Source organism: Castor canadensis, chromosome 11 (assembly GCF_047511655.1).
Source record: "Castor canadensis chromosome 11, mCasCan1.hap1v2, whole genome shotgun sequence".
NCBI lineage: Eukaryota > Metazoa > Chordata > Mammalia > Rodentia > Castoridae > Castor > Castor canadensis.
In genome coordinates this window covers 112,190,227-112,216,588 of record NC_133396.1, presented here as the reverse complement: position 1 = coordinate 112,216,588, position 26,362 = coordinate 112,190,227, and the positions used below count along the sequence as shown (strand labels likewise).

At 36.5% G+C, this 26,362-nt stretch overlaps 1 protein-coding gene across 2 annotated transcripts in view; it reads right to left on the bottom strand.

The window, feature by feature from the left end:
* Aida (axin interactor, dorsalization associated) overlaps positions 1 to 26,338 on the bottom strand; it is a 34,899-nt gene extending 8,561 nt beyond the window's left edge. The window contains exons 1-6 of one of the 2 annotated variants that reach the window (XM_020160416.2): positions 26,054 to 26,338; positions 17,302 to 17,371; positions 7,482 to 7,535; positions 7,057 to 7,111; positions 3,845 to 3,908; positions 3,471 to 3,577 (exon numbers count right to left, since the gene is read on the bottom strand). In XM_020160416.2, the coding sequence (XP_020016005.1) occupies positions 3,471 to 3,577; positions 3,845 to 3,908; positions 7,057 to 7,111; positions 7,482 to 7,535; positions 17,302 to 17,371; positions 26,054 to 26,163 (460 nt within the window). In that variant the 5' untranslated portion in view covers positions 26,164 to 26,338. Of the gene's footprint in view, positions 1 to 3,470; positions 3,578 to 3,844; positions 3,909 to 7,056; positions 7,112 to 7,481; positions 7,536 to 17,301; positions 17,372 to 25,833; positions 25,967 to 26,053 lie in introns of those variants that run through there. The other variant, XM_020160417.2, reaches the window with a different exon arrangement.
* Positions 26,339 to 26,362: the final 24 nt, after the last annotated feature.

Here is a 26,362-nt window from a genome sequence, read left to right as displayed (position 1 = left end):
TACGAAAATTATACCTGACTATTAAAAATAATAGTGATTTAAACATTTGCTTCAATTATTTCATATTGAAACAAATATGAAAACAACCCAGAAAATGCAGAAAAGGAAAAGATTGGAGACTTCATTCCATGGGTATATTAACAGACCTTAAGAGGCTAGGGATAATTCTAAATATATACATGATATAAGACCTTGTATGCTGTCTTTTCTGACTGACTTGTACAATGAAGGTGTCTCTAGAAAAGAGATTTTTAAGTGAATTCTGGGATGAGCTTTGAAGAGTTAAGAAACACCTTTGAAATTTTATTAAAAATATGAGTACTTGTACTTATCTGAATTCTTCTGCAGAAAAGTTCACATTATACAATATTTGGTTATATAAATAACCACAGTTTATTTATCTAACCTTCTGTGGATAGACATTTGAGTTGCTTCAAGTTTTTGGATATTGTTAACAATCCTGCTGTATTGTGAACATGTTATGGTGCCTACAGCACACATTTCCGAAAGAGGAATTACTGAGTCACATGGCATGTACCTCCAAGCCTACCGTGTAATGTCAAGTTTTTTACAGTGGATATGCCTATTTCTCTTCCTAGCACAAGTGCAGTATTGTTCCCAGCGTTCCACATCCTTACTTGCACTTTGTTTTCTCAGATTGTTCACTTCAAGCCAAATGAAGTGTCGAGAGATTTCAATCTAGTTTTCATTTGCATTTCCTCTGAGGGTTGATATGATTAAATGCTTTTTCTTATTAGATTGAGCATCTGGATTTCTTCTTTTCTGAAGTGTTTGCCCATTTTTCTATTGAAATATCCATCTTTTTTTATTGACTTATAGGTCTCTAATATTTTAATATAAGCTTTTTGTTGGATATATTTTACAAATAGCTTCTTCAGTTTTCCTTTTAAAAGCTTTTTATTGAAGCACAACATGTATATTTAAAAATCCATAAATCTTAAATACATTTATGTGCATTTTCAGAATGTGAAATACCTGTGTAAGTCTGATCAGTGCAAAGAAAGACATGACCAGCATGCTAGACACATCCAAATCTCAATCTCTCTCTCTCTCAAGAGAGCAATTATTCCTACCTTAATTAGTTTTCTATGGTTAAGAATGACTTTTCTCTGTAATGGTGTCTTCTAAGACAAATTCTTAATGATAATAATATACTTAAAATTTTAAATCTGTTCCTTTATAATCAGTGCCTTTTGTGTTCTATTAAAGAAACCTCTACCTATAATACACAAAGGCATTATAAATAGTGTATTGTTTTTCCATTCATACTTAATTATACATTCCACAGAAAATTAATTACTGTTTGGGGTATGTGGCAGGAGCTCAATTTCATTCTACTCAACATAAATAATCATCCCAGCACCACTTATTAAAAAGACTGTAAAATTTTCCCTATTGATATGCAGTTCTACCTTGATCAGGTATGGGTCTGTTTCTGGGTTCTCTATTTCTTTTCTTTTTTTGGGGGGGTGGTTCTCTATTTCATCTCACTAGTCTGTTTCTTATCCTTGCACCACTATCAGTGTCTTACTATAGCTTTATAAAAAATATCTTGACATTTGGAAAACAAATTCTCCCACCTTGATATTATACTTCAAGAATCACCTACTTTTGGCTCTGCATTTATAAAATTAGACCTCCCCCTTTTTGGTGGCAGAGTGGGTTTAATTCAGGGCCTCACTATTGCTGGGCAGGTGCTCTACTACTTGAGCCACTCCACCAGCCTTTTTGTGTTGTCTATTTTTGAGATAGGGTCTTGCTTTATATGCCCAGACTGATTTGGATAATAATCCTTCTATCTGTGCTTCCTGGTGTAGCTGGGATGACAGGTGCCCACAACCACACCTAGCCATTGGTTGAAATGGGACCTTGTGAACTTTTTGCCCAGGCTGACCTTGAACTTCGACCTTCCCAATCTCCATCTTTTGAGTAGCTACGATTATAGGCTTGAACCACTGCTCCTGGCCTAAAACTAGCTTCTAAAAAACTATTTTTACAATGTGTGAAGTTCTTAAACACACACAAACCTGTTGGAATTACAGTGAAATTCAAATCAATTTTAGAAATAGTCACATCTTTACAAATCACTTCTTCTAATCCATGAACTGGTATATATCTGTACGTTTTTAAAAGAGTTCTTAATTTTTTCTTAAAAAAGTTTTATTTGGGGCTAGGAGTGTAGCTCAATGGTAGAGCACTTGTCTAGCAAGTGTGAGGCCCTAGATTTGATCTCCAGAACTGCAAAAGAAAAAACAAATCCATAAATATTAAAATATAGATTTATAAAATAAACAGTGAACTTTAATATAGAATGCTGAGCAAAACAGTTGAGAGGGTAGATAATCCCCTCCAGCAGGGCTACAAGCAAAAGACCACGCCAGATGCAAACCTCCAGAGATCCACACTTGTGCACCAGCTGGCACTCTACAAAAACAAAAACCAAGATGGGAAGTCTACATACCACAGAGCACATAGACATAAGGGAAGGAGCCCAACCACACACACACACACACACACACACAAACACACACACACACACACACACACACACACACACACACACACCACCAAACTCCAAAGATATCCTCTCTTCATTGCCTAAACTGAACAACCTGAACTTAGATTCACCAATAGAATCTACTTGTGGTGGAGGACATCCAACAGGATCTCAGCAGCAAAGCCAAAGGCTAAAATCACCAAAATAATAGCCTTGCAGCTGTGAGTTAGGACTCCTGCAGTGGCAGCAGAGGCAGAACTGCAACACAAATTCTCTGAACTCAGGCAAGAAAAGAAGCATAAGTTGTCTGTGCTAAGACAGAAAATTAGGAAGCTAAGGTGATCAGGATGAATTAAGAGTCCTTTTAGCCTTGCGCAGTCAGTGTAAAATACAATGTCTTTATCACTTTGCATACCTCAAGGGCCAGAGAGATTGCTGCAGAGCAACCACTGCCCAGAATTTATTTCCCAGAATAAACCAACACAAGCTGAGACAGCCAACCTGAAGGATCCTCTGTTCACATACTAGGGACAGGTTTCTGGCAGCCCCAACATTAGCAGTTCTACTTATAGTAAACACTGTCTTGAATTCAACTCAGCAGGGAGAAGATTCTTGGAAGCTCACATCTGCTTTCCCCTGGACTTCACCTATGTGCCTTTTCCCTTTGCTAATTTTGTTCTTGTGTTCTCTCATAGTAACTTGTAGCTGTGAGTACAACTATATGCTGAGTCCTAGAGAATCACTGACCATCTGGATGGTATTAAGGACCCCTGACACAAATGATGCAGTCACACTATGTAATTACATAGCTATTGACCACAGTCATGAAAATTTGTTTATGTTTGCAGTGGGCTCTGGAAAGGTTTTGTTCCCCAATAGTAAGTATCAAAGTAAGTCCCAAACACCAGGACCTTGGATGAAATAGCACATATTCTTTATAAATGATACCCACCTGGAACTCGAGCAGGAAAAGAATCAGGAGACCCCGCTCCAGCACCACCCTCTTCTTCATCTTCTTCAAATTCCAAATTCTCTTCTTCACCAGGTGCTAAAATTCTTCTACATGAAAAAAAGACAAAAAACATAGTGAACTACAATATTTAAAACATTAATGTATTAGTTATGCCTCACAGTGAATCATTTCCCAGGTAAGAAACTGATTATTTTAAAAAGTTGATACACTGCAATCAATGTTACATCAATGACATCAGTTACCACTGGTATCAATTGTAAAATGATACCAAAGTTAATATTAAAGCCAAGAAACGCAAGGTATAAAATAGATAATAAAATGAAAAGGCAAATATGGACACTTATTTGTTTTACCTTAATGGGACAGGCTGGACATCAAATGGGAATTCTTTATTATATGTAAGAATATTCTTTAGGACTAGAATAAAAAGATAAATGAGCATGAATTCTTCCATGAATAAAAAACCAAATATATCTTAAATGGCTAGTTTTTAATCAACTTTTGTATGTACATTTGTAATAATGTATTACGCATTTATCCACTGGAGATCTTAGAAAATGAACTCCCAAATAGTTCTTCTATGTACAAGGTCCTAGGTGAGACATGGGATATCAGAGAAAGAGAATACCTCTTCCCTGTAAGTGCTTTAAAAGACTGATATCAAAGATGGCAATTAGAGGGATATACATAAGTACATTTTATTCTGTCTTGAGTAGATTTCTCCTCAACACCACCAAATTGGTAAGGTGTGTAACAGCAAGGATATAATTCTCATATTCCTTTTATGATAAAATTTATTATATATTTACATATATAGACACACCCAAACAAAGTGAGATTTATCTTCACTAGAAGTCTTCAAACGACATGGTACCACCTTCTGCTTCCTGGCTGTGGTCTGTATTACAATGGTATACATGTCAGCTTGGAGAAAGATGTTCTACAATATTACTTATTTTATACAGAGAGAAATACTCTAAGTGTATAATTTAGTTGTCTTCATTTCTTGCCTTATGGGTTCCCAGTAACTAGCTGCAATTATATAAAGGTGAATTCACATATCAACTGGGCAACCCAAAGGGCTCCCATGATTTTGTACTCAACTTATTCAACCTTTAACTTTGAAGTTCTGCAGTTTAGAGCTAAAAGGACAAGAGTCAGTGTTGTCATTAGCAAAACACAGTTGAGAAGATTTATCTGAGTATTTGGCATATAGCTGCTACATCTTAAAAAGTGGCAACTTTTGAAAGATCTTGTGATGCAATCAGAGAATTGAGTATATGTATAGGAAATGATTATATATATATATATTAGAATAAATAATTTATAATCTTTATGGTTATTCTAGGTATCTAGAAAATTCTTTTTTTTTTTTTCTTTTGGTGATGCTAGAGAACAAAACCAGGGTCTCTTGCATGCTTAGTAAGGGCTCTTTTCACTAAGCTACATCCCCAGCCCTCTATAAGATTCTTAAATTTTGTCTGGGAAAAAAAAAACACCTGCGGAAAATAGTGACTAAATAAGAAGCCAAAACTCTCATTACTCTTCATGAGCATAAAAGTTAATTTTCTTTGAAACCATTCTATAACTACAGTTGAAACTTTTTTTTTTCCCCAGTGCTGGGGATTGAACCCAGGGCCTCCCACATGCTAGGCTAGTACTCTACTAAGTTACACTCCTCAGTCCTAAACTTGTAATCTTTTATTTAAAACATATGCTTTCCTCAAAATAATCTTTTATATATATAGCAAGTCATGAAAGACCATATATTATATGGCTCTACTTATATAAAATATTCAGAATAGGCAAACTTACAGACAGAAATTAAATTAGTAGTTTCCTAGAGCAGGATACTGGAGGGGTGAATGGAAGGAAGAAAAGAATGAGTGATTGGCAATGAGTATAGGATTTCTTTTGGGAGTGATAAAAATGTCCTAAAATTGAATGAATGGTTGCACAACTCTGTCAATATATTAAGAAATCTATTATATACTTTAAATTGATGAACTGTATATGAACAATATCTCAATAAAAGTTTATGAGCTGGATTACATAAGGTAACCAAAACTATTGAAAATGACACAGTTCATCATAATTCTTACATACAGAAGGACAGTGTTCTGTAGAAATGAAATATGATCACCTATCAATTGTGGAAAAGCCACCAAAATAATGACAAATCTTCTGTGATTCTTTTTTTTCCTTTTCTCTACCAACCTAAACAATAGAAATCAGGTCCCCTTGCAGCCAACCCTGAGAAACCCCTCTTGCCCTGGACCTGCAATTATAATCACATTTCAACCACCTCAATTATACATACCTGTCTTTCTCAACTTGCTAAAAATGAATTAGAATTGGAAGCTTATGGAATTCATACGAACATTCTCTTTAGTTCTTTTACTTCTTACCCAAGGCAAGAAGCATCAAAAGGACTATACTAGTGTGAACTAAGCCTGACTGACCCATATCCTGAGATTCAGGCTCTACTTAGCTACCAAAGGCTCAAGTGAAACAGCAAATCATTTCACCTCCTATAACTACAAGATGAGAAAATGAGACCAATGGCCAAGGCTCCTTTCTGTTCTAAATGCTATAATCTTATGATTCTCTTCTTAAAATTTAAAAAAAAATTATTAGCATATAATAGTTGTGCAGAAGTATACATTGTGATAGTCACATAGGTGCTAACAATGTACCTTAATTAGATTCACCCCTTTCATGCTTCTCCCTCATTTCCCTTCTTAGAACTGTTTTAGCAAATTTCATTTATTCTATTTTTATACGTAAATATGAAATACAGCCACCACATTCACCTTCATTTACCCTCTCTTTAAGCTCTCCTCATCCCAACAGTCCCCACCTCTGGAAAGGACCAGTTTTACCTTCCTGTCCTTCATTTTTCCTACTTAGAAATTTATCTGAACAGATGGACAAATAAAATCTACTGCTCTCTATTTACATTAGTATGTTCAGATGTGCAATCCTGTCTCAATGAAAGAAAAGTTTATTGACTTACATTCAGTCATATTCAACTTTGTGCCTTTGCCCATACTGCAAATATTTCTCCTTATGAAAACAGCTTTACTGGGCATTATCCTAACTAACCACCAAACATTTGAAAGAACTGTTTACTTCAAAAATTTTTAAAGAGGGTTCTGAGAAAATTGAAGACAACAAGGAAATATTTTGTAGTAAAGCCCCACAGAGGGCTATGGTTTTCAAAGACACATAGTATGAATAGCATCAATGACTGTGACTTTATATTCTCTGTTAAGACTGTACTGTAAATGTTTATCAAAGTAATTATGGTCTTATTAAAGCCATTAAGACAAAACAAAGGCTAATATATATTTAGATGAAATACAACCTCATATATTCTACAATGAAGATGAAATCCAAACTATGATTACTATAAATATTGTAGGAATTTAAAAAGCACCACAAAAAGACACATATAACTAGCTATTAAGAAAAATAAGTCCAGTCACCATCTGTACTAATGTTAATATCTATAACAGATATTTTCCTGAAAGAGTATCACCCAAAAATATAAAATGATACTTACTTGGTTCTAGCTTCTTCAGGTCCTCCAGTTTAAATTCTTCTTGAGACTGTGTGGACTAAATTTAAAATATGCATATTATATCTTTTTATTACAAAGATTTCACTGTGCCCTATGTCTTTTAAGTGGCAAGACCAAATATTCAAAATTTATCTATTTCTTGATTTCAAAGTAGAAAATGAAAAGTCTCAAAATGGTTTTTGTTTTTGTGTTCTTGGAACATTCAGGCTAAAAGTAACAGAAAAAAAATAAAGTTATCTCTTTTATTTCTACAGTTTACAAAATACAAGTCACTTAAATGTGAGTTCCTATGGTTACAGAACCATTGTGGGACAATAGTGCTTTTGGCACGAGTGCCAGAAGTGTTACCAGAGTAATTCAGAATAATTTATTCTTCCCATATTAGAAAAGAAAAAATCTGAATTTACCTGTAAAGCTGCACTTCGCAATTCCAAGCATGTTGCAATTTTACCTATGGTTTTCTGCAAGAGAAAAAATGCTATAAATACCAAAATTACTATAACTGTTGATTGTTATAATCAAGTTAATTTTTTGATAAAAGGTCTACAATACTTTTAAACAAATTAAGCGTTGTTTTTGTTTTTTCCTCTATCATCTTGCAAATTTTAGAGAAACAGGAAACAAAGGGTTGAGATGGGGGAAAGAAGTTGAGTATATATTCTTTTCTTATCTATCATGCCACAACCAATTTTAAACCAAGTCTGTATTGGTGACAGCTTTGGATATGATTTAAAGGTCAATGAATACAGCCATTATGGAAACCAGTATGGAGATAGCTCCAAAAGTTAAAAATAGAACTACGATATGATCCAGAAGTCCTAGTCCCAGGTCTATGGCCAAAGAAAATGTAATCGATAATTCTAAAGAGACATCTGCACTCTGATGTTCACTGGCAAGACAACTGCCAAGAAATTTAAGTGTCTATCACCTGATGAATGGATAAAGAAAATGTGTTACACTTACACAGTGGAGTCATAAAAGAAAATCTCATCACTTGCAATAACATAGATGGAGCCAGAGATCATATGCTAAGTGAAATGAATTAGGCACAGAAAGACAAGTATCATGTTAATAGTGGTTATTAGAGGCTGAGAGAGTAGTGAGGAGAAGGGGGAAAGCTTGATTGATTGTACTAAGTTAAGGTTAGAAAGGAGCAACAAGTTCTGCTGTGCTGTTGCACTGTAGGATGACTATGCATAACTAATGGATTGTGCATTTCAAAAAGTTACAAAAATAATTTTGGAAGTTCTTACTGTAAAGAAATGATAAATATTTTAGTAGATATATCTAACTTGATTTAAGTGTTACACAATGTATTCATATAACCAAAACATCACCTTACCCTTTTAATATGCACAATTTTTGCTTATATGTATCAATTAAAAATTTTAAAATTATCATAAGAAAATTTCCAAAGTGAAAGCAATGAAAAGGACTCCTTGACATGTTCCTTCCCTAGCTTCATATTTTCTTCTTCAGAAAGCCTGAAATAAGACTAAAAGTCTTAAAAATAAAAATACCTGAAAGCATAGTGGTATAATACATCCCTAACTTAATTAAAGACATAGGCAATACTAAGTAAAATCAGTATTTCTAATCAACAGTGGCAAATTTTACAGTCAGATTGTTTTATAGAAAGACATATGAAATGGATATAAGTGGTAGAGCACAGTACTTGCTTTTGTGGGGATTTTTTTGTTTTGTTGTGTTTTGTTTTTGTGGTACTGGGGGTTAACTCAGGTTCTGCCCCTTGAGCCACTCCACCAGCCCTTTTTTGTGATGGGTTTTTTCAAGATACAGTCCTGCAAACTGTTTGCCCAGGCTGGCTTCAAACAGTGATCCTCCTGATCTCTGCCTCCTGAGTATTTGGATTACAGATGTGAGCCACAGGTGCCTGGCAGTACTTGCTTTTAATAATTAAAGCTCATTTTGTATTATGTGAGATAAGATACATATAAAATCACATAATACAAAGCAGATAGTCAAGTCTATGAGGTTCAGCAAAGTGAGCCCCCTTATAGTTATCCTAAAGAAACAGAACAAGATCTGTATAAGGAATCAAGTCCCAAAGACTAGAAGGATTTCTAAAATTAAAGAGTTTAGAAAACCATCATGATTCAACTGCCTAAAGACTGAAAGCAGGATAGGTTTGAAAAGTAAGGTGGAATGGGACATAGTCATTCTGAAATGGACTTTCAGTGACTAGCTGGGGAATCTAGGACTATTTTAGCAAGTAAGTTACACAGAAGGTTTAGGAACAGAAGGACTCTGTCAGATCTGCCCTTAAAGAAGACTGTTGTGGGCCAGAAATGACTGTGCACACCTTATAGTCCCAGCTGCCAAGGAGTTGAGGTAGGATCATGGATCATTAGAGACCAGCCTGGGAAACACAATGAGAATGTCTCAAAAAAAAAAGACTACTGTATACAAAGCATAGATAAAGAAGAGATTCACAAAAGAAATGATCTGGAAAGACAGGCGAATTATGCCATCAAAACTTTTAGATCCTTCCCAAAAAAGTATTTCTGAAGTTTCTTTAGAAATAAATCCAGCCTAGTGACGTGTTAATGTACAAGATTTGCAATGCCAGCACAAGGAAATTTTCTGAAAAAGAAAATGGCATGTTTTCCTAAGTGAACTGATGACTTACAAAAGTTTAGTAAAGACCTGGTGAAGTGACTCAAATGGTAGAACACCTGGGTAGCAAACATGAGGCCCTAACTTCAAACCCCAGTGCCGCAAAAAAAAAAAAAAAAAGATTTAGTAAATTGGATTTGGCAGAGTTTCTCTTCAGTTAATTATCTTTGGAAGGCAAATGACGAGCCAAGAGGAATAGTAAATATTGCCCTGACTCCTGGTGCTTAGGTTAGTGGGCACTATACAATTATGTTATCTACAACAAATAGTTGGGACAGCAACTTAAAAATAAACCATTAATGAGCAAGACATGCTTTTCAGCCAGTAAGTAATTAACAAAATTTAGCCATTTCCTCAAAATTCAAAATTTCTTTTTCTTTTTTTTAAATTTTGGTGGAAGTCAGGTTTGAATTCAGGATATTGCACTTTCTAGGCAAGCACTCTACCACTAGAGACACACCCTCAGCCCTTCTGTCTCAGTTAATTTTCAAATGGGGCCTCACAATTATGTGTGGGCTGGCCTGGACTTCAAGCCTCTCATTTATGCTTCCTGCATAGCTGGGATGAAAGGGCCACCCCCACACTCAACTTTCATTGGATGAAATGAGATTCTCCTGATCTCTGTCCCCTGAGTAGCTAGAATTAGAGGCATGAGCCACTATACCCAGTTTAAAATTCTTTTTACAAAATGTCCAGTTTTATTCTAAAAGTTTAACTTGAAGATTATGTTTGAAAATTGCATTTCTACATTGTAACTCCAAAAGGATTCAAGATATGCGTAGTTTTGTTCAGCCTCTCAAGTCGTTATTGTGTAGAAACCAGCTGGTCTTTTCTACATAAAATCTAACATCTCCAAATCATAGTTGCTCAAAGATACCACTCAACATCAATAAGACTAGTATATAATTTTAAGTATACTACTAATAATGACAGCAACTATTGAACACTTATTAAAAAACAAGTTCACTTAAAAGACTTACAAATACTCATTCACTCATGATAACCCTATGAGTTAGATACTACCAATGTATAAGTATTATAAAACAAAGATGAAAGAACTTGTCCTGGACATCAATACCTTTTATAGAACACAGCAAAATGAACAAAGCCATATACTTATATTAATAATCTATAACTTTTTAAGTTCTTTAAAAATTGATTTTTAAAAAGAATTCTGTCTGTATTGAGATATGTCAATAAGTTAATCTTTAAAAGTAGTAATGTCTTTTCCTTTTTTACTATAAATTCCACATAATTTCATGCTTTTATCATTAAAGGTAAAAATACTATAGATTAACAACTATGAGTCCACTAATAAACTATTTTAAATGTAAACATTTCTTCAAGTTAAGCAGAAGCAACAAAATTTTACACAGAAATGTACTGAGTTATGGCAAAATACCAAGAGGCATTATTCATAACTATTTTAAGGGACCACACCCAATCTCAGTATTAAAAAGGGAATGAAACACTATCATTTCAGCTGTGGCAAAACTTTTAAAACATGTAGGATTTCCTGATGCCAAAATCAAGTGCTTGCTACTGAAATACTTTCATCTTTCTTAGAAATAAATAGTTCACAAAAGTGATTAAGAAACTCAAGTTCATCTGTACCAGAGCATAAGTAATAACTATGAATTAATGTACAGTAAGACTAAACTCTGAGCCAAATATGTTGGTGTAGCACCGGGGAGGCTGAGGCAGATGGATCACAAACTGAAAGCCAGCCTGGGCTACACAGGGAAACCCAGTCCCAAAAAATTAAAAAAGGAAAAAAAAAATCAAACACTTATGGTAAATGAAGTGTAATTTTAGAAAGACTTACACTTCTAGCGCCTCATTCAAATAAATTGCATTAATACCTAATGGTGCACAGAAATGGAAAACACTCATTTTTTAAGTGTGGACTATTTTACTTTGTCATTGCAAAGGAAATTGATAGCTCAAAAGATCAGCTAAAGGAAAAGATGGAAAAAGGGACAATAAGAGCTGAATTAATTTTGTTAAAGTGAACACAATTTATGTAAGGAAAAATCAGTTAAACGCTACATAAAGTAGTATAGTCCCATTAATCTAGTCTTAAATTTTAAATAATTAGCCAGTCATCTTCTGTCTAGCTAGGGATGGGGGTGTGAAAAGATGGGGATAGAGAGAAGGGTAGAAGTAGAAATGGGGGGGCTTTAAAATACAAAACAAGAATATAGTGCTGGATTTCTCATTACCACCAAATTTGAATCAAAACAGGGAAAAACTTTCTAAGCATCATGAGACAGGATGTTCTATTCTGTCCAGAAATTTACATGAGAAAATCTGTTACACCAAAGTAGGGAATTCAGTGGAATGAAAGCTGCTGGCAGCTTTCTGTTGGCTATTCAACCCAGTTGTTATAATGACAAAACTATTGAGAACTGAAATGAAACTTAAGTGAACTAATCGTGAAGAGGGATCAAATAAGAATCATACTTAATTTAAGCCAGAAATCTTTGAGAATATAAAGAATAGAAAATATATATGAAATTTTGTACTGTTCCCAGTTAATAAGATTTAGAGATCAGTCATACTGCTTTAGAGTTCTTTAGATTTAAAATAAATATTGTGAAGCTGCAAACTATTCAAAAATTAGGATTTACCTTGTCTTAAAATAACCATGTATTAGTATCAACAATCTAATATCTAACAAAGCATTTAGTCATCAAATATTTTTGAGAGCTCATTGGTGGCTCACACCTGTAATCCCAGCTACTTAGGAGGCAGAGACAAGAAGGATCAAGGTTGGAGGTCAGACTGGGCAAAGGCAGTAAGAACTATCTCAAAGCTGAGCATTTTGGCACATGTCTCTAACTATAGCTACATGGGAGGCAGAAGTCGGAGGATCAAAGCCCAAGGCCAGCCCAGGCAAAAACAAGACTCAATCTGAAAATAACTAAAGCAAAAAAAGGGTTTAAAATATAGCTCAATAATAGAGCACTTCCCTAGCAAGTGTGAGGCCTTAAGTTCAAACACCAATACCAAAAAAAAAAAAAAAAAAAAAGAAAGAAAAAAATTTAAAGAGAAAGTACTTTTTAAAATGATATATCTTCTTAACAAAGTTCCACAAATTATTAAATAGTTTTAGTTCTAAAATTTGCCACTGTTAGGGCAGGGTATGGTGGTTCATACCTACAATCTCTGCTACTGGGGAGGCAGATCACCATTCAAGACCAGCCTGGGCAAAAAGTTAGTGAGACCCCATATGTCAACCAACAAGGTAGGCATGGTGGCATGTACCTGTAATCCCAGCTATTTGGAAAGCGCCAGATTGAGGTCCAAGGCCATCCCTAGGCAAAAACTTGAGACCCTATCCAAGAAATAACTAAAGAAAAAAGGCTCAGGGCATAGCTCAAGTGGTAGAGAGCTTGCATAGCAAGTGTGAAGCCCCAGTTCAGCCAAAAATATAAATAAATAAAATTTGCCACTGTTAGGGTCAGGTCTGGTGGTACATTCCTGTAATCTCAGCTACTTATAAAGCAGAGATCAGGAGGATTGCAGCTTGAGGTCAGCCTGGGCAAAAAGTTAGCAAGACTCCATCTCAACCAAGAAGCTTGGCATGGTGGTACACATCTGTAATCCAGGTATTTGGGAGGCATAAGAAGGAGCATTGTGGTCCAAGTTGGCTGCTGGCAAAAAACACAAGACTCTAACAGAAAATAACCAAAGCAAAACAAGGGCTGGGGTTGTGGCTCCAGTGATAAGAGTGCCTGCCTAGCAAGCATAAGGCCCTGAGTTCAAACCCTAGTACCACACATACAAAAAGCCACTGCTATTAAAACACTGAAGATAGTAAAAGCATAAAGAATACATTCAAAATAGAACACATAAACATTTTTTTGGTAAGATTAAGGTAAGACACATTCTCCATTTTTTTTAAACAGTATTGGAATTTGAACTCAGTGCCTCATATGCCTGCTAGGCAAGCATGCTATCACTTGAGCTGCTCTGCCAGTCCTTTTTTGTGTTGGGTATTTTTTGAGATTGGGTCTTGAGAACTATTTGACCAGACTGGCTTCAAAATGGATCTTCCTCATCTCTGTCTCCCGAGTAGCTAAGATTATAGGCATGGGTCACTGGCACCAGCATCTGGCAAATTTTCTTCTTCTTTTTCTTCTTTTGGTGGTACTGAGGTTTGAACTTCTTCACGCTTGCTAGGCAGGTTTGAATTTAAGGGCTTCACACTTGCTAGGCAGGCACTCTACCATTTTCTTCATTTGAGGAAAATATAATTGAGCATTTTCTCTCGCTTATGTACCAGGCATAACATTTAATTAATTTTTACAGATCAAACGGTTTGTATCAAAACCTCTCGCATTCTTCTGAACATTAGATCCAATATAATGTTTTATAAAGGGAAAAGGGGGGACTTCCAAAAGCAAATAAATTTAAAATACTACACACCCAAACTCTTTAAAATATTCAACACACGTTATTAGCGTATTAAAAGCCCTAATAATGGCTCACACCTGTAATCCCAGCTGCTTCCAGAGGCAAACATCCAGAGATAGAGATCAAGAGGATCTCAACTGAGGAAAATCTGGGCAAAAAATTAGCCAGACTCCCATCTCAACCAATAACTGGGTATGGTGGCATGTGCCTGTCATCCCAGCTGCACAGGCATGGGAAGCACAAATAGGAGGATCCTGGTCCAGACCAACCTGGGCATAAACCAGAGACCCCATCCCCAAATAACCAAAGCAAAAAGGACTGGAGTTGTAGCTCAAGCTGTAGAATGCTGCCTAACGTCTATTCAAATTTTTTCAGAACCCATGTTTCTCCAGAACATGTCAAAGATTTTTATTTTCTAGCCACATATTAACTTGGTACCTCTGATAACTTTTTCCCTAAGTGACAGTAACATAAGGATTATATGTCAGTATGAATTTTCTCTTATATTGATGTTTCTCTTGTATTTTTAAAGAAAATTAAACCCTTAAAAGCATACAACTTGCCTTATACGCATAATATAGCTCAGAATAATTTGCAGTCCTTCTTCAAGACCAAGGAATAAGCAGGCAAGCAAAAGCACTCTTTGGAGTCACAAACAGCAGCCACAAATGCCTCCTAGGCAAGTATTGTAAGTAATACACACCTCAAAACTCAGGCTTCCAGGAAGAAGGAGGTGAAGAGTACTTCAAAGGCATAGGTCACTGGAGTTGTAGGGAAGGGATACTTTTTAAGGTCATTTATGGTTCTCTAACCCATCATTTAATACATAAGGAAATCCAGGCCCAGAGCCAGAGCCAGGATGCAAGACTGAAGGTCTCAGCATTCTCTTCTAGGGCATGCTGCCTCCCAGTCCTTTTGGAGTGCAAGATCTGGGGGTATTTAGAACCAACAATAAGCCATGTGGCTGCTAAGGAACAGCTATAAATTAAAGAATAAATAGCATTACCAAATACCAGCTTCAGCCTTAAAAGGTTAGAGAAAATTACAAAAAAAGTTATTTTTTTCTCCTTATAGAAAAAAAGACTCATATCTTGAATTTTTTTGTAGTTTTAGAGTATTTTAGGAGGTCAAATCACTTTTTATTTGAGGTCATGGAGCTCAGGTCCTATTACAAAGCAACAAACATTGGAGACAAAACACGTAAGTAACTCAAGGTCAATGGTGATTAAAATATGGGATCATTATGTGCCCACTGCAGAGGAGCTAATACAGTTATCTTAAACTGACAGAGGTCACTACGGGAAGGTGACCGGGAAGTAGTGAAGAGGTCTGGTGGAGATGAATCAATTCAGGTTGTAATACACATGTGCATGGAAGCAATGCTAGGAATCTCTCTGTATAGCTATCCTTATCTCAATCTAGCAGAAACGCTATGTCTTTCTTATTATTGCTTATGTCTACTCTTCAACAAATTGGAGAAGAGGGCAGAACAGGTTCTGCCTGGAAGTGAGGGGGGTGAAGAGGGCAGAACAGGTTCTGCCTGGAAGTGAGGAGGGTGGGGGGAGACGTGGCCCAAACAATGTATGCACATATGAATAAATGAATAAATAAACCAAAAAAAATGGGATCATTAATTGTTTTTTAATTACATAAGTTTTCATTGTGTTTGTATATTTATAACTACCTTGTGTTTGCTAGGCATGAGCTCTACCACTTGAGCCAAACCCCGAGCCCTTTTTGCTTTAGTTATTTTTCAGGTAAAGTCTCAGTCAATCCTCCTACATATGCCTCCCTCACAGGTGAAATGACAAGTTTGTGCCACACCACTCAGCTTTATTAGGTTGTTGTTGAGATGGGGTCCTGCTAACTTTTTTTTGCTGATCCTGCTGATCTCCATCTCTCAATTAGTTGGGATTACAGACATGAGCCATAGAACATGGCCCTCATAACACACTCAACTATTAATTTATATACTTGGATATCTAAAGAAGTACCAATTCTCTAATGCCAGCTGATCACTTCCTAACAGATTCCTTGGCAGAATACACAAATCTTACAGAAGTGGTACAGTCTTTGTTCTTTTCCTTAAGCAAATCAGTTATTTCTTCTGTGGTAGTTATTTCCCAGGCTAAAATCCCAACTCTCCTAAATCTATTGTAGATATTAGCAATTATTAAGGAAAAAAAAAAAGACAAATACTCTTTTAAATGGCATCAACATGATCTTGGAGGGGGCAATATAAAAAAATTAAAGTTGATCTAAATATTTTAAAAGTGCAAATATACTAACTTGGGCAAGAAATATGGCTAACTCTAATCTTTGGGGGCTTCCCCCACCCAAACTCCCATCACTAAGGGTCAATGAACTATGGACTAAAATAAATTTGCTTAGGCTTCAAAAGTTAGGCAAAAATCACTTCTACTCCCAAGTGTGCAGAAAAACACAAAGAAAAGAAAAAAGAATTAGTAAGAGTGAATTGAGTCAGCACAGTTTTCACATTGCTTTTAAGAGATAAGGGAAAGGTAACATATTTTTCACTATCAGCAAGATTAAAAATTGACTTCATGCTAGCTACTCTCAGCTAGAAGAAAACGGGTGTTGTTTCTTCCCATTTCTTCTCACTTTTTAGAGTAAAGTTGCTTATTCACTGTAGCCCATTTCTCATAATCTCTAACAGGGAATCAGTTTCACACACAAAAATTTTAATTCAAGGAGAAAGAACACAACTGAAACATATTGCAATCTTATACATTTATTTTGCTGACAGATTTGCAGGCTAAATTTTTAAACTTTTTTTTTTTGTGTGATGGGTTTTTCTGGTTTGTTTGGTTTGGTTGTATGGGATTTGTATATTTGTTGGTTTGTTTTGAGACTAAGTAGGTAAAAAGAAAACTGCAGAGTTAAGTAAGTGTGAAAATGGAACACAATTATTCACAAGTCTTTTTATTCCCTCCTAGTGACTCTACACAAAGTCCAATCTTTGAGCTCCCCCTCTTCTGAATAAAGAAATTGGTCAAATGAAAATCAAAGGTACATCTAAATAATCACTTAAAGGGAGACAAAGCATAATGATTTATTTTAGATACTTATAACAGTTTATTTTTTGCTTAATGGACACAAAAGGCCTGTTTCATTTGAAATTAGATATATCTAGAGATTATTTTATGGTACCTTTTGTTCTTCTGTGAATTCAGAATTATTGTGTTGAGCTTGGGCCTCTTTTTGTAGATGTCTTGCTAATCTGTAAGAAGAAAACATTCTTTACAAATGAAAGAAAGCCAAGGATCTCAACTGCAACAAGGTGAAACAAATTAAGTCTTTCAAAAACAGTGAAGTACAATAATACTTTGTTCTATTTCAAAGTATAAATCTCTATTACCCTTGTAACCAAACTCGACAATGATGATGAAAATAAGCTTTTCATGCCATTTCACTGGGATGAATTTCAGCTATAGGTAGTATAACCAGAATTCTAGAGCTGGAAAAAATTTCAAAATCCTACTTTCTTGAGTATACATGATTTCTCCTAGAAACTAGCCAATAAATTGTTGTTATTGGTTAGCACTTCTGGTGAGCACCAATAACAATCTCAACCAGATACTTTATCAGCCTATGACAAAGTGATAAATCTCTATCAAAATGTATTTTTAAAAACATTTTATAGGGAAAAAAAATCCTCCAACAATCCGAAACAGTAATCATTGCATGCCCAATTATCATCATTCTTAAAAATACCAGGTAGGCCTCAGCTGAGTTTTTCAAGGATGGATTTGTTATTAGTCTAAGCTCAACAATGAGGATCCAAAACTATTTCTGAGCCAGCAAAAACCAAAGGATTGACTCTTACAAATAAACAATAAAAACAACTATTTTGAGCAAAGAATTTAAATAGACATTTCTGGAAAGATATAAAAATGGCTAATAAACACATGATTAGTCATTAGGGAAATACATACCAAAACCCCAAAATACCACTTCACACCTAAGTGGATGGTTCTAATTTAAAAAAATAAGGCAGAGGGAGAAAATAACAGATGTTGGCGAACGTAACAGATGTTGGTGCAGATGGAAAAAAACTGGAACCCTCTTACATAGCTGATGGAAATGTAAAATGATGCCACCCTCTGTGGAACAGTTTGGCAGTTCCTCAAATTTTAAATACAGAGTTACCATATGACCAGCAATTTCAAACTCCTAGGTGTACACCCAAGAGAACTGAAAATGTATGTTTACACAAAACTCCCATATACACAAATGTTTACAGAGCTAAAAAGTGGAAATAACAAAAATCTCCATCAATGATGAATGGATAAACAAAATGTGTTACATCCATTCAGTAGAATATTATTCTGTCATAAAGAGGAATTAAATTCAGATAACTTACTACAATAAGGACAAACTTCAAAAACATACTAAATCAAAGAATCCAAATATAAAAGATGACATTATATGATTCCATTCACAAGAAAAGTTCAGAACAGTAAATTCATAGTGACAGCAAGCAGATTAGTGGTTGCCAGGAGACAAAGGCATTTGGAGTGACTGATATCAAATATGGGGTTCCTTTTGGGGATGAGGGAAATGTTCAGGATTAGAAGCAGCAAGGGCTGCACAACAGCGTGAAAACACTAAAAACTACTAATTACACACTTTAAAACAGCTAGTTTTATGTTATATAATGTTTATCCCAATTGAAAACAATTCAGGGGAAAAAAACTAGCAAAGAAATGTAAAAATAAAATTCCCAAGCAGAATATGCTATTCTAGGTGGGCCATGAAGGCAGGAGTACAAAGGGCAGCAAGTGCTAGCTTTTCTAGCAACACAATTGAAGACAGTTAATCATGTTTCAAAAAACAAACAAACAAAACAGGAAACAGTACTAGATGGAGCTCTGGTCTATGTAAGCAGATCTTTAAAGAACAGTAAAGACCAGGCATCATCATCATCATCATCATTAGTAGTAGTAGTAGTAGTAGTAGTAGTAGTAGTAGTAGTATTTGTGGTACTGGGGTTTGAACACAGGTCCTCAGGCTTGCCAGGCAGGTGCTCTACCACTTGAGCCACTCCACCAGCCTTTTTTTTTTTTTTTTTTTTTTGTGTTAGGTATTTTTTAGATAGAGTCTCTGGAACTATTTGCCCAAGTTGGCTTTGAACCAGGGTCTTCCTGATCTCTGCCACCTGAGTAGCTCAGATTACATGCATGAGCCACCTAAGCCCATCTTCGGTCATTATTCTTTTTTTTTTAATTTATTTTTTATTCTTTTTAATTGTTGTGCTGAGTAGGGGTACACTGAGGCATTTACAAAAGCTCTTATAATGTATCAAATATATACTTGAATTCACCCCTCCACCGCTCTCCTTTACAGGCATTATTCTTGATGGCCTCTATCCAATTTATGAAAGGTTTGCATCCCTCATTATAGAGCAAGAAAATCCTACAAAAAAATAACACTTGCCAGGATAGCTCCAACATGTTACTTAATCAATCTGCTTCCATACATTTCTTTTCTCCCAAAGCTGGAAACTGCTAATATTTTTTCCTAAAATGTCAGAGAATCACTTTTTTGTGAATTCTAAAGAAGAGAAGGTGCAAACAGAAACAAATAGGGCCATTTTCCTTGTTCTGGACTTGCTTTCTTTTCTAACTCCTGCTGAGCTACCACCGATATGGAGTACCTTATAGAAGGAATTCATAGTGTGTATCACTAGCAATGTAAAGTAAATGTCCCTGAACTCAGGAAGTTACAGTGTGACACAGTTTCTCTATTTAAATAATTCTACACAGAATTTGCTAATAGTGGCTAACAACCTAAGCAGGGTCATTGTCAGAAGAAAAAGTATAGCTTTAAACTCCTGCTCAAATGTTCTGTTTTTTTCTTTTTTCATTCTTATTGTGTTGGGTGGGGGTACATTTACAAAAGTTCATGTAATATATCTAATATATCATACTTGAACTCACCATCTCCACCATTCTCCTTTACCCCTCCCATTCCTGGAATAGCTTCAAAGAGGTCTCATTTTTCCATTTACATACTTGTGTACACAGAATTTGCACTATCTTCACCCTTCCACACCCTTTCCCCACCCCCACCCGTTCCCAGGCAGTACCTGTTCTTCTGTTTTCCCATTTTGTAAAAGAAAAAAAATGACATTTTTGTTTGGTTAAGATAGCTACTCAGTGAGTTTGTCACATTTCCATGTATATCACTGGTTCATCTCCTCTATTTTCTGTCGACCTTAGTCCCCTTCTTTTGGTGGTTTCAACATGTTTAAAAATTGCATATTCATTCTTGTACAGAGAGTACATTAATCATATTCATCTTAACTTCCTTCTTTTACCCTACCTCTCTCATACGTGACCTCCCCTTAGTGTGACCTATTTTCCATAATATTGCTGTATTTGTATTGGGTTTATATTCCACATACATGAGAAAACATGCAGCTGTTGGCTTTTTGAACCTGGCTCACTTCACTTAAGGAGCCACTCTCCAGTTCCATCCATCTACCTGCAAGCAACAAAATTTCATTCTTCTTTGTGGCTAAATAAAATGCCATTGTATATAAATATTACATTTTTCTCAATCTATTCATCAGTAGTGGAACATCTTGGCTGTTTCCCTATCTTAGTTATTGTGAATAATGCTGCAATAAACATGGGTTTGCAGGTGCCTTTATTGTAACCTGACTTACATTCCTTTGGGTATATCCCTAGGAGTGGAATTGCTGGATCATATGGCAATTCTATTTTTAGTTTTCTGAGGAGCCTCCATACTATTTTCCATAATGGTTGTACTAATTTCCATTCCCACTAGAAGTATGAGGGTTCTTGTTTCCCTACATCTTTGCCAACATTTGTTGTCATTTGTGTTCTTGATGGTAGCCATTCTAACAGGAGTGAAGTGGAATCTTAGTGGTTTTGATCTGCCATTTCCTTTATAGCCAGGGGTGTTGAGCATTTCTTTATGTGTTTTGTTTTGTTTTGTTTTGTTTTGTTTTTTTAGCCATTTAGACTTCTTCCTTTGAAAAAGCTCTGTAAAGATCATTTCATTGGGTCATTGATATTTTGGGAGTTTAGTTTTTTGAGCTTCCTATATATTCTGGTTATTAATCCCTTGTCACATGTATAGCTGGCAAAGATTTTCTCCCATTCTGTGGGCAGCCTCTTCAATTTAGAGATCATTTCTTTTATTGTAAGGAAGCTTTTTAATTTTCAAATGTTAACAGTAGAAAGGATACTAAATTCAAACATAATCCAATTTTCAAAAACAAGTCAACAGACTGTGAGGAAATATTGCAAAAATAAAGGACTTATATCCAGAATATATAAAGAACCCTTACAACCCAATAGGTAAAAAGATAATTAAAAAAAAAATAGGCAAAAGATTTAAACATACACTTCACAAAGGAAATTTAGAAGGAAAATAAGCAAATGAAAAGACACCATCATTACTCATTAGAGAAATGTTAAATTGAAACAGCAGTGAAGTACACTATACACCAACTAGAAAGGCTATAATCAAAGATACAGACAGTAACAAATGTGGCTAATGTGAGAAAACAGAAACCTTCTTACACTGCTGGTAGGAATATAAAATGGTACACCCACTTGGGACAACAATTTTACAGTTTCTTTTTATTTAACATATGACACAATTCTACTCATAGCTATCTATCCAAGAGAAATGAAAATGTACGTTCACATAAAGAATTGCATGTGATGGGCTGAAGGAGTAGCTCAAGTGGTGGAGTGCCTGCTTTGCAATATCGAAGCCCTGAGTTCAAACCCTAATCCCGCCAAACCAAAAAAAAAAAAAAAAGAAGAACTGCATGTGAATGTTCAGGGAAGTGTTATTGATAATAATCACAAATTAAATGTCCACCAACACACAAAATGCAGTGTATCTATACGACGTAATACTGTTAACTAATAAAAAGGAACAAAATATTGACACATGCTACATGGATAAACCTTAAAGATATTATGATAAATGAGCCAGGCACAAAAGATTGCATATTGGATGATTCAAATACATGAAATGTCTAGAAAAGACAAGTCTATAGAGACAGTATGTAGATCACTGGTTTTCTGGAACTACAGTGGGAATATGGAGTGACTGCAAATGGGTAAAGAGGTCTTTTGGAGGCAATGGAAATGTCCTAAATTTTTACTGTGGTAATAGTTGCACCCTTGGTAAATTTAACTAAAAAATCATTAAATTGTATATGCAAAATGAGTGAATTCCATGGCATATAAATTATGCCTGAGTAGTTTCATTTTTTCCAAAACTTTTTAAAAATCTAGGCAAAAAAAATAATTTTTCTAAATCACAAAAGATTACATTATTATTTTAAGACCAAATGAGACCTGATTTTGCCCAGGGAAGGAACAATCTGTATCTTCTGGTTATTAGGTAAACAAATAAAAGCTGACATTCTATCAGTAAAGGTGAAACCTGTCAACTGGTCTTCTCTAGAGACTCATTTAATCCTACAAAGGTGTCTACAGGTAAACTAAGATTGCCTTAAGGGGTGTCTTAACTATTCTCCAAGCACATACACAAGTGACTGATAGAAACTCCACATTATTTCAGACATTGAAATTAGTTTATCTCAAACTATCTATAGTGAAGGACCAGTTTTTTCCCCCAATTTCTTCCAGGTTAATACTTTTGTTAAAAAACATATAAATAAAAGGAAGATGTCACATTGCTATCAACTTTCTGAATGCTTACACCAGATTTCTTTACTTTGTTGCAGACCAGCAACAGTTTGTGGAATGGCACAAACCACACACCGTATTATACGCTACACAGACATAAATTGCTGTAAAGATGACTAAAAACAAGTCATCCAACCTTCAAACTCGTCCACTCATTTAACAAAAACCTATCGAGCATCAGTGTGTATCACCTCAAGATTGTTTCTGTGAAATACCTGACTCTGAGCAAGTCTCCATTTCACTTTGTCACAAGTTAGGAGTCATGTATGTCCTGGTAGCTGAAAAAGGTGGCCTGCACATGGAAATACTTTTTGAATTGGCCATGTACATTTTCATAGCATTTTAGCATCAGCTCCATAATGCTCCACAGCATCCACTCAATAGAATATAATCACATTACTATCTAAATAAGCAATTATGTATTGATAGCCTAGCGTTACTCTGGACACTGAGAATAAATGCAATCCCACCCCTCACCCCTGCCCTCAAAGAGCTTACATTCAGGTGGTGAGAGACAATTAACAAAATAAATACATAAAATATATTTTAGATCATGATAGGTACTGTGAAAAAAATGAAGCAGGATGTGTGTGCATGGTGGGGGGGACAGGATGTACCAGACTGAGGTAAAGTGTGTAGGGGTGAACAGGAGGCTCTGCAATTTTAAATAGGTAGTGAGAGGGGGGTCTTGATGAGAAAGGTAATATTTGAACATAAATCTGATGAAAGTGACCAAGAAACCAAACAGATAATGCAGGTTAAGAGTATTTCAAAAAAAATATAGAAGTCCTAAAACAGAAATGTGCTTCACAGAACAGCCAGGAGTGTAGGAACAATTTACTTTCAAACTTTGATAATTTCAATACCTGATTAGTCTACAACATTCTATTAAACTCATTGCTTTGAAGGCAAAAATCAAATTTTTCTCATTTTTTATCCCTCATTGTCATGCTTGGTGATGAAATTAAGGTATTCCTTCATTATGCATTATAACAGTACATGTACCATCTCTCCAACATCCCCACAAACCAGTTCCTGTACATTGTATGACTATAAAGGTATTGCTGCTTATTCAATTAGAAATCCCAATTTTCCTAGACTCTTCCTCTTTCACTCTTGGTATCCACACTACGACTAAATCTTGTCATTTTTTACAAGTAGGCCTGGTTCCAAACAGGCCTACTTTGCTGGGGGCTTTCCTCCCAAATAGCACTTTCAAATATAAGAGCAATTTGCCTTCATTTCTGGATAGACTAGACGAATTTAAGCTCTTCACCTCATTTTAAGTGTAGCTTGTATGTTTATTAAACAAGCTAATCATCACATTTTTATTGAAACTTGACTCTGCAGTTTTTGTAATAACTGGAGGACTATTTTGAATCCGTGAAAGTTCAAAGATTAGTATTGAGCCCCAACAATGGATTTGTGCCCATTACTCTCATTTGGATGTTTCTAGAAATTCTAACTAAACAGTTTGCATATTCAACTTTCCTTTGTACATTCAATTACACATGGCATTCTTCACTTTCTTTTGGGAAGTCTGCTGCCCAGTGCCAACAGCTGCTGGGTCTCACCACATCACAAGTGAGAGGCAGCTTTACATTTCAGGCTGTGCAATTTTCAATAACAGAATGAGTATAGCTCGGTACTCACTGTCTAACTAGCTACAGTATGGTAGGGTATGTTCTTCTGCAATGAAGGAAATGTTGAAATTTGTCCAATTTATTTACAGAATTACATTACCTATGTTTTGTCAAATCATCTTAAGCAGTGATGTGTGGAGTAAGAAAAAAAAAAATCCTAGATCTCAGTGACATCATTTTGTGACGCTGGGTAATATGTTTAACCTGAGCATTGGTTTCCTCATTTTGTAAAATTAGAATAATTATATTCTCAGTGGACAGTTGCTAGAACAAATGAAATCACGTGAAAGTGAAAAAAGTGCTAGTTGCTAGGCACAGCAAAATTGGCCAGAACATAGTTGTTTTCAAGCTTTTTGAAAGTAGAGGTAATTCAAAGTCAGCAAAATGGGGTAAAGAACTTCTACACATGTAGGTTACCTCAATGTCAGATAAAAACAAGTGACTATGGTAGGGGGAGGACAGAAGTAATTTTCAAGTTCAATCCTGTATTCCTTCTAGAAGGCACAGGGAGTGGATTTTACTCACACATGGCTTCATACTCTGAAACCTCAAACAATAACTTGCTTTGAAACCAAGAAGTAATTAATGGCAACAGTTGCAAACAATAGCATTTTAGTAGGCAGTTCTCATGTTCAGTAATATATGCAAGAAACTGAGCAAGACGTTTATACATAAATCTTGTTTTTTTCACCTTAAAAAATCCCTAAATTTTTTTTTTGTGGGGGGGAACCAGAAATCGGACTTCGGTGGATAAGGAAAACTAGAACTCACAAGTACCCTGGGGCTATACATTGTACACAGGAAAAGGAGGAGGGACCCAAGGAGGGAGTGGCGGCTCCCGTGCGTGGTCTATTAATTCACATTTTGCTCTCTTCTGTTCACATCCTGCGCGGACTCCACCCAAAGCAACTGAGCGAGGGGGTGGGTGGGACTCACAGCCTAGCAAATAACAGTCCCAGAAAGCGAAACGAAATCGAGGTGGAATCGTGAAAACACGGCTCATCAGAAAGAGGGGTGGAGAAGGAGCTCGAGAGGGAACCCTTCTTTTGGCTGAAGAGGCACCCGTGGCCCTCGCTGCTTCTTGGAGGGACACACACACACACGCAATTGCAACCAGTTCCCTCCTCTCCTACAGAGCAAGGCCACTCATCCTTGGAACGTGGGCGGAGAACGCACAAGTATTCCTCAGAGATTTGAAAGGAGAAATCCAGGGATGGCAACCTGGGGGAGCTGGAGGAAAAAGAAAGCGACTGCAGTCCGGGGGACCCGTGGGAAGCTGGAAAGAAACTAAGTGGGTAGCCTATCAGGGCCGGCGCCCTGGGCAGAGAAGGGCTGCCTACCTGTTGAATGGAACTGGCCCTGCGGAGGCAGAGGAGGAAGAAGGGAAAGACACCCCAGGGAGCGGACCCGCAGTCCCCCTGGCCGTGTCGCCGGGCCAGTGGGGACTGCAGCTCCAATGCCTGCGGGGCCCCACCCTGAGAAGCTTGGGCTGCAGACAGTGATGCGAGACACCGACAGAAACAAGGGGGAGGCGGCCCGCTCCCGCCGTTAGTCACTCACATCTGATACTCGTCTATCGCCTCCACCAGCTGGCCCCAAGAGTCGAAGTCGGCGCCTCTCCTAAAACTGGCGCCCCAGCGCTGCAGCAGACTCCGGGTTACCTCCGACATGGCGGTCCCCACCCCGTCCCCTCCCGCCCCTGCCCCAGCAAAGCCAGGCTCTAAGGCGCCATCCTCCCCGGGCCTGGCCCCGACATTAACAGGGCCAGGAGGAACCGCTACGGCCACCACCGCCACCCGCCGAGGAGCCGCCCAAGCCCATTTGCCGCCACAGCCAAACTTTGCGGCTCCGAAGCGCCCGCCCCGCCCC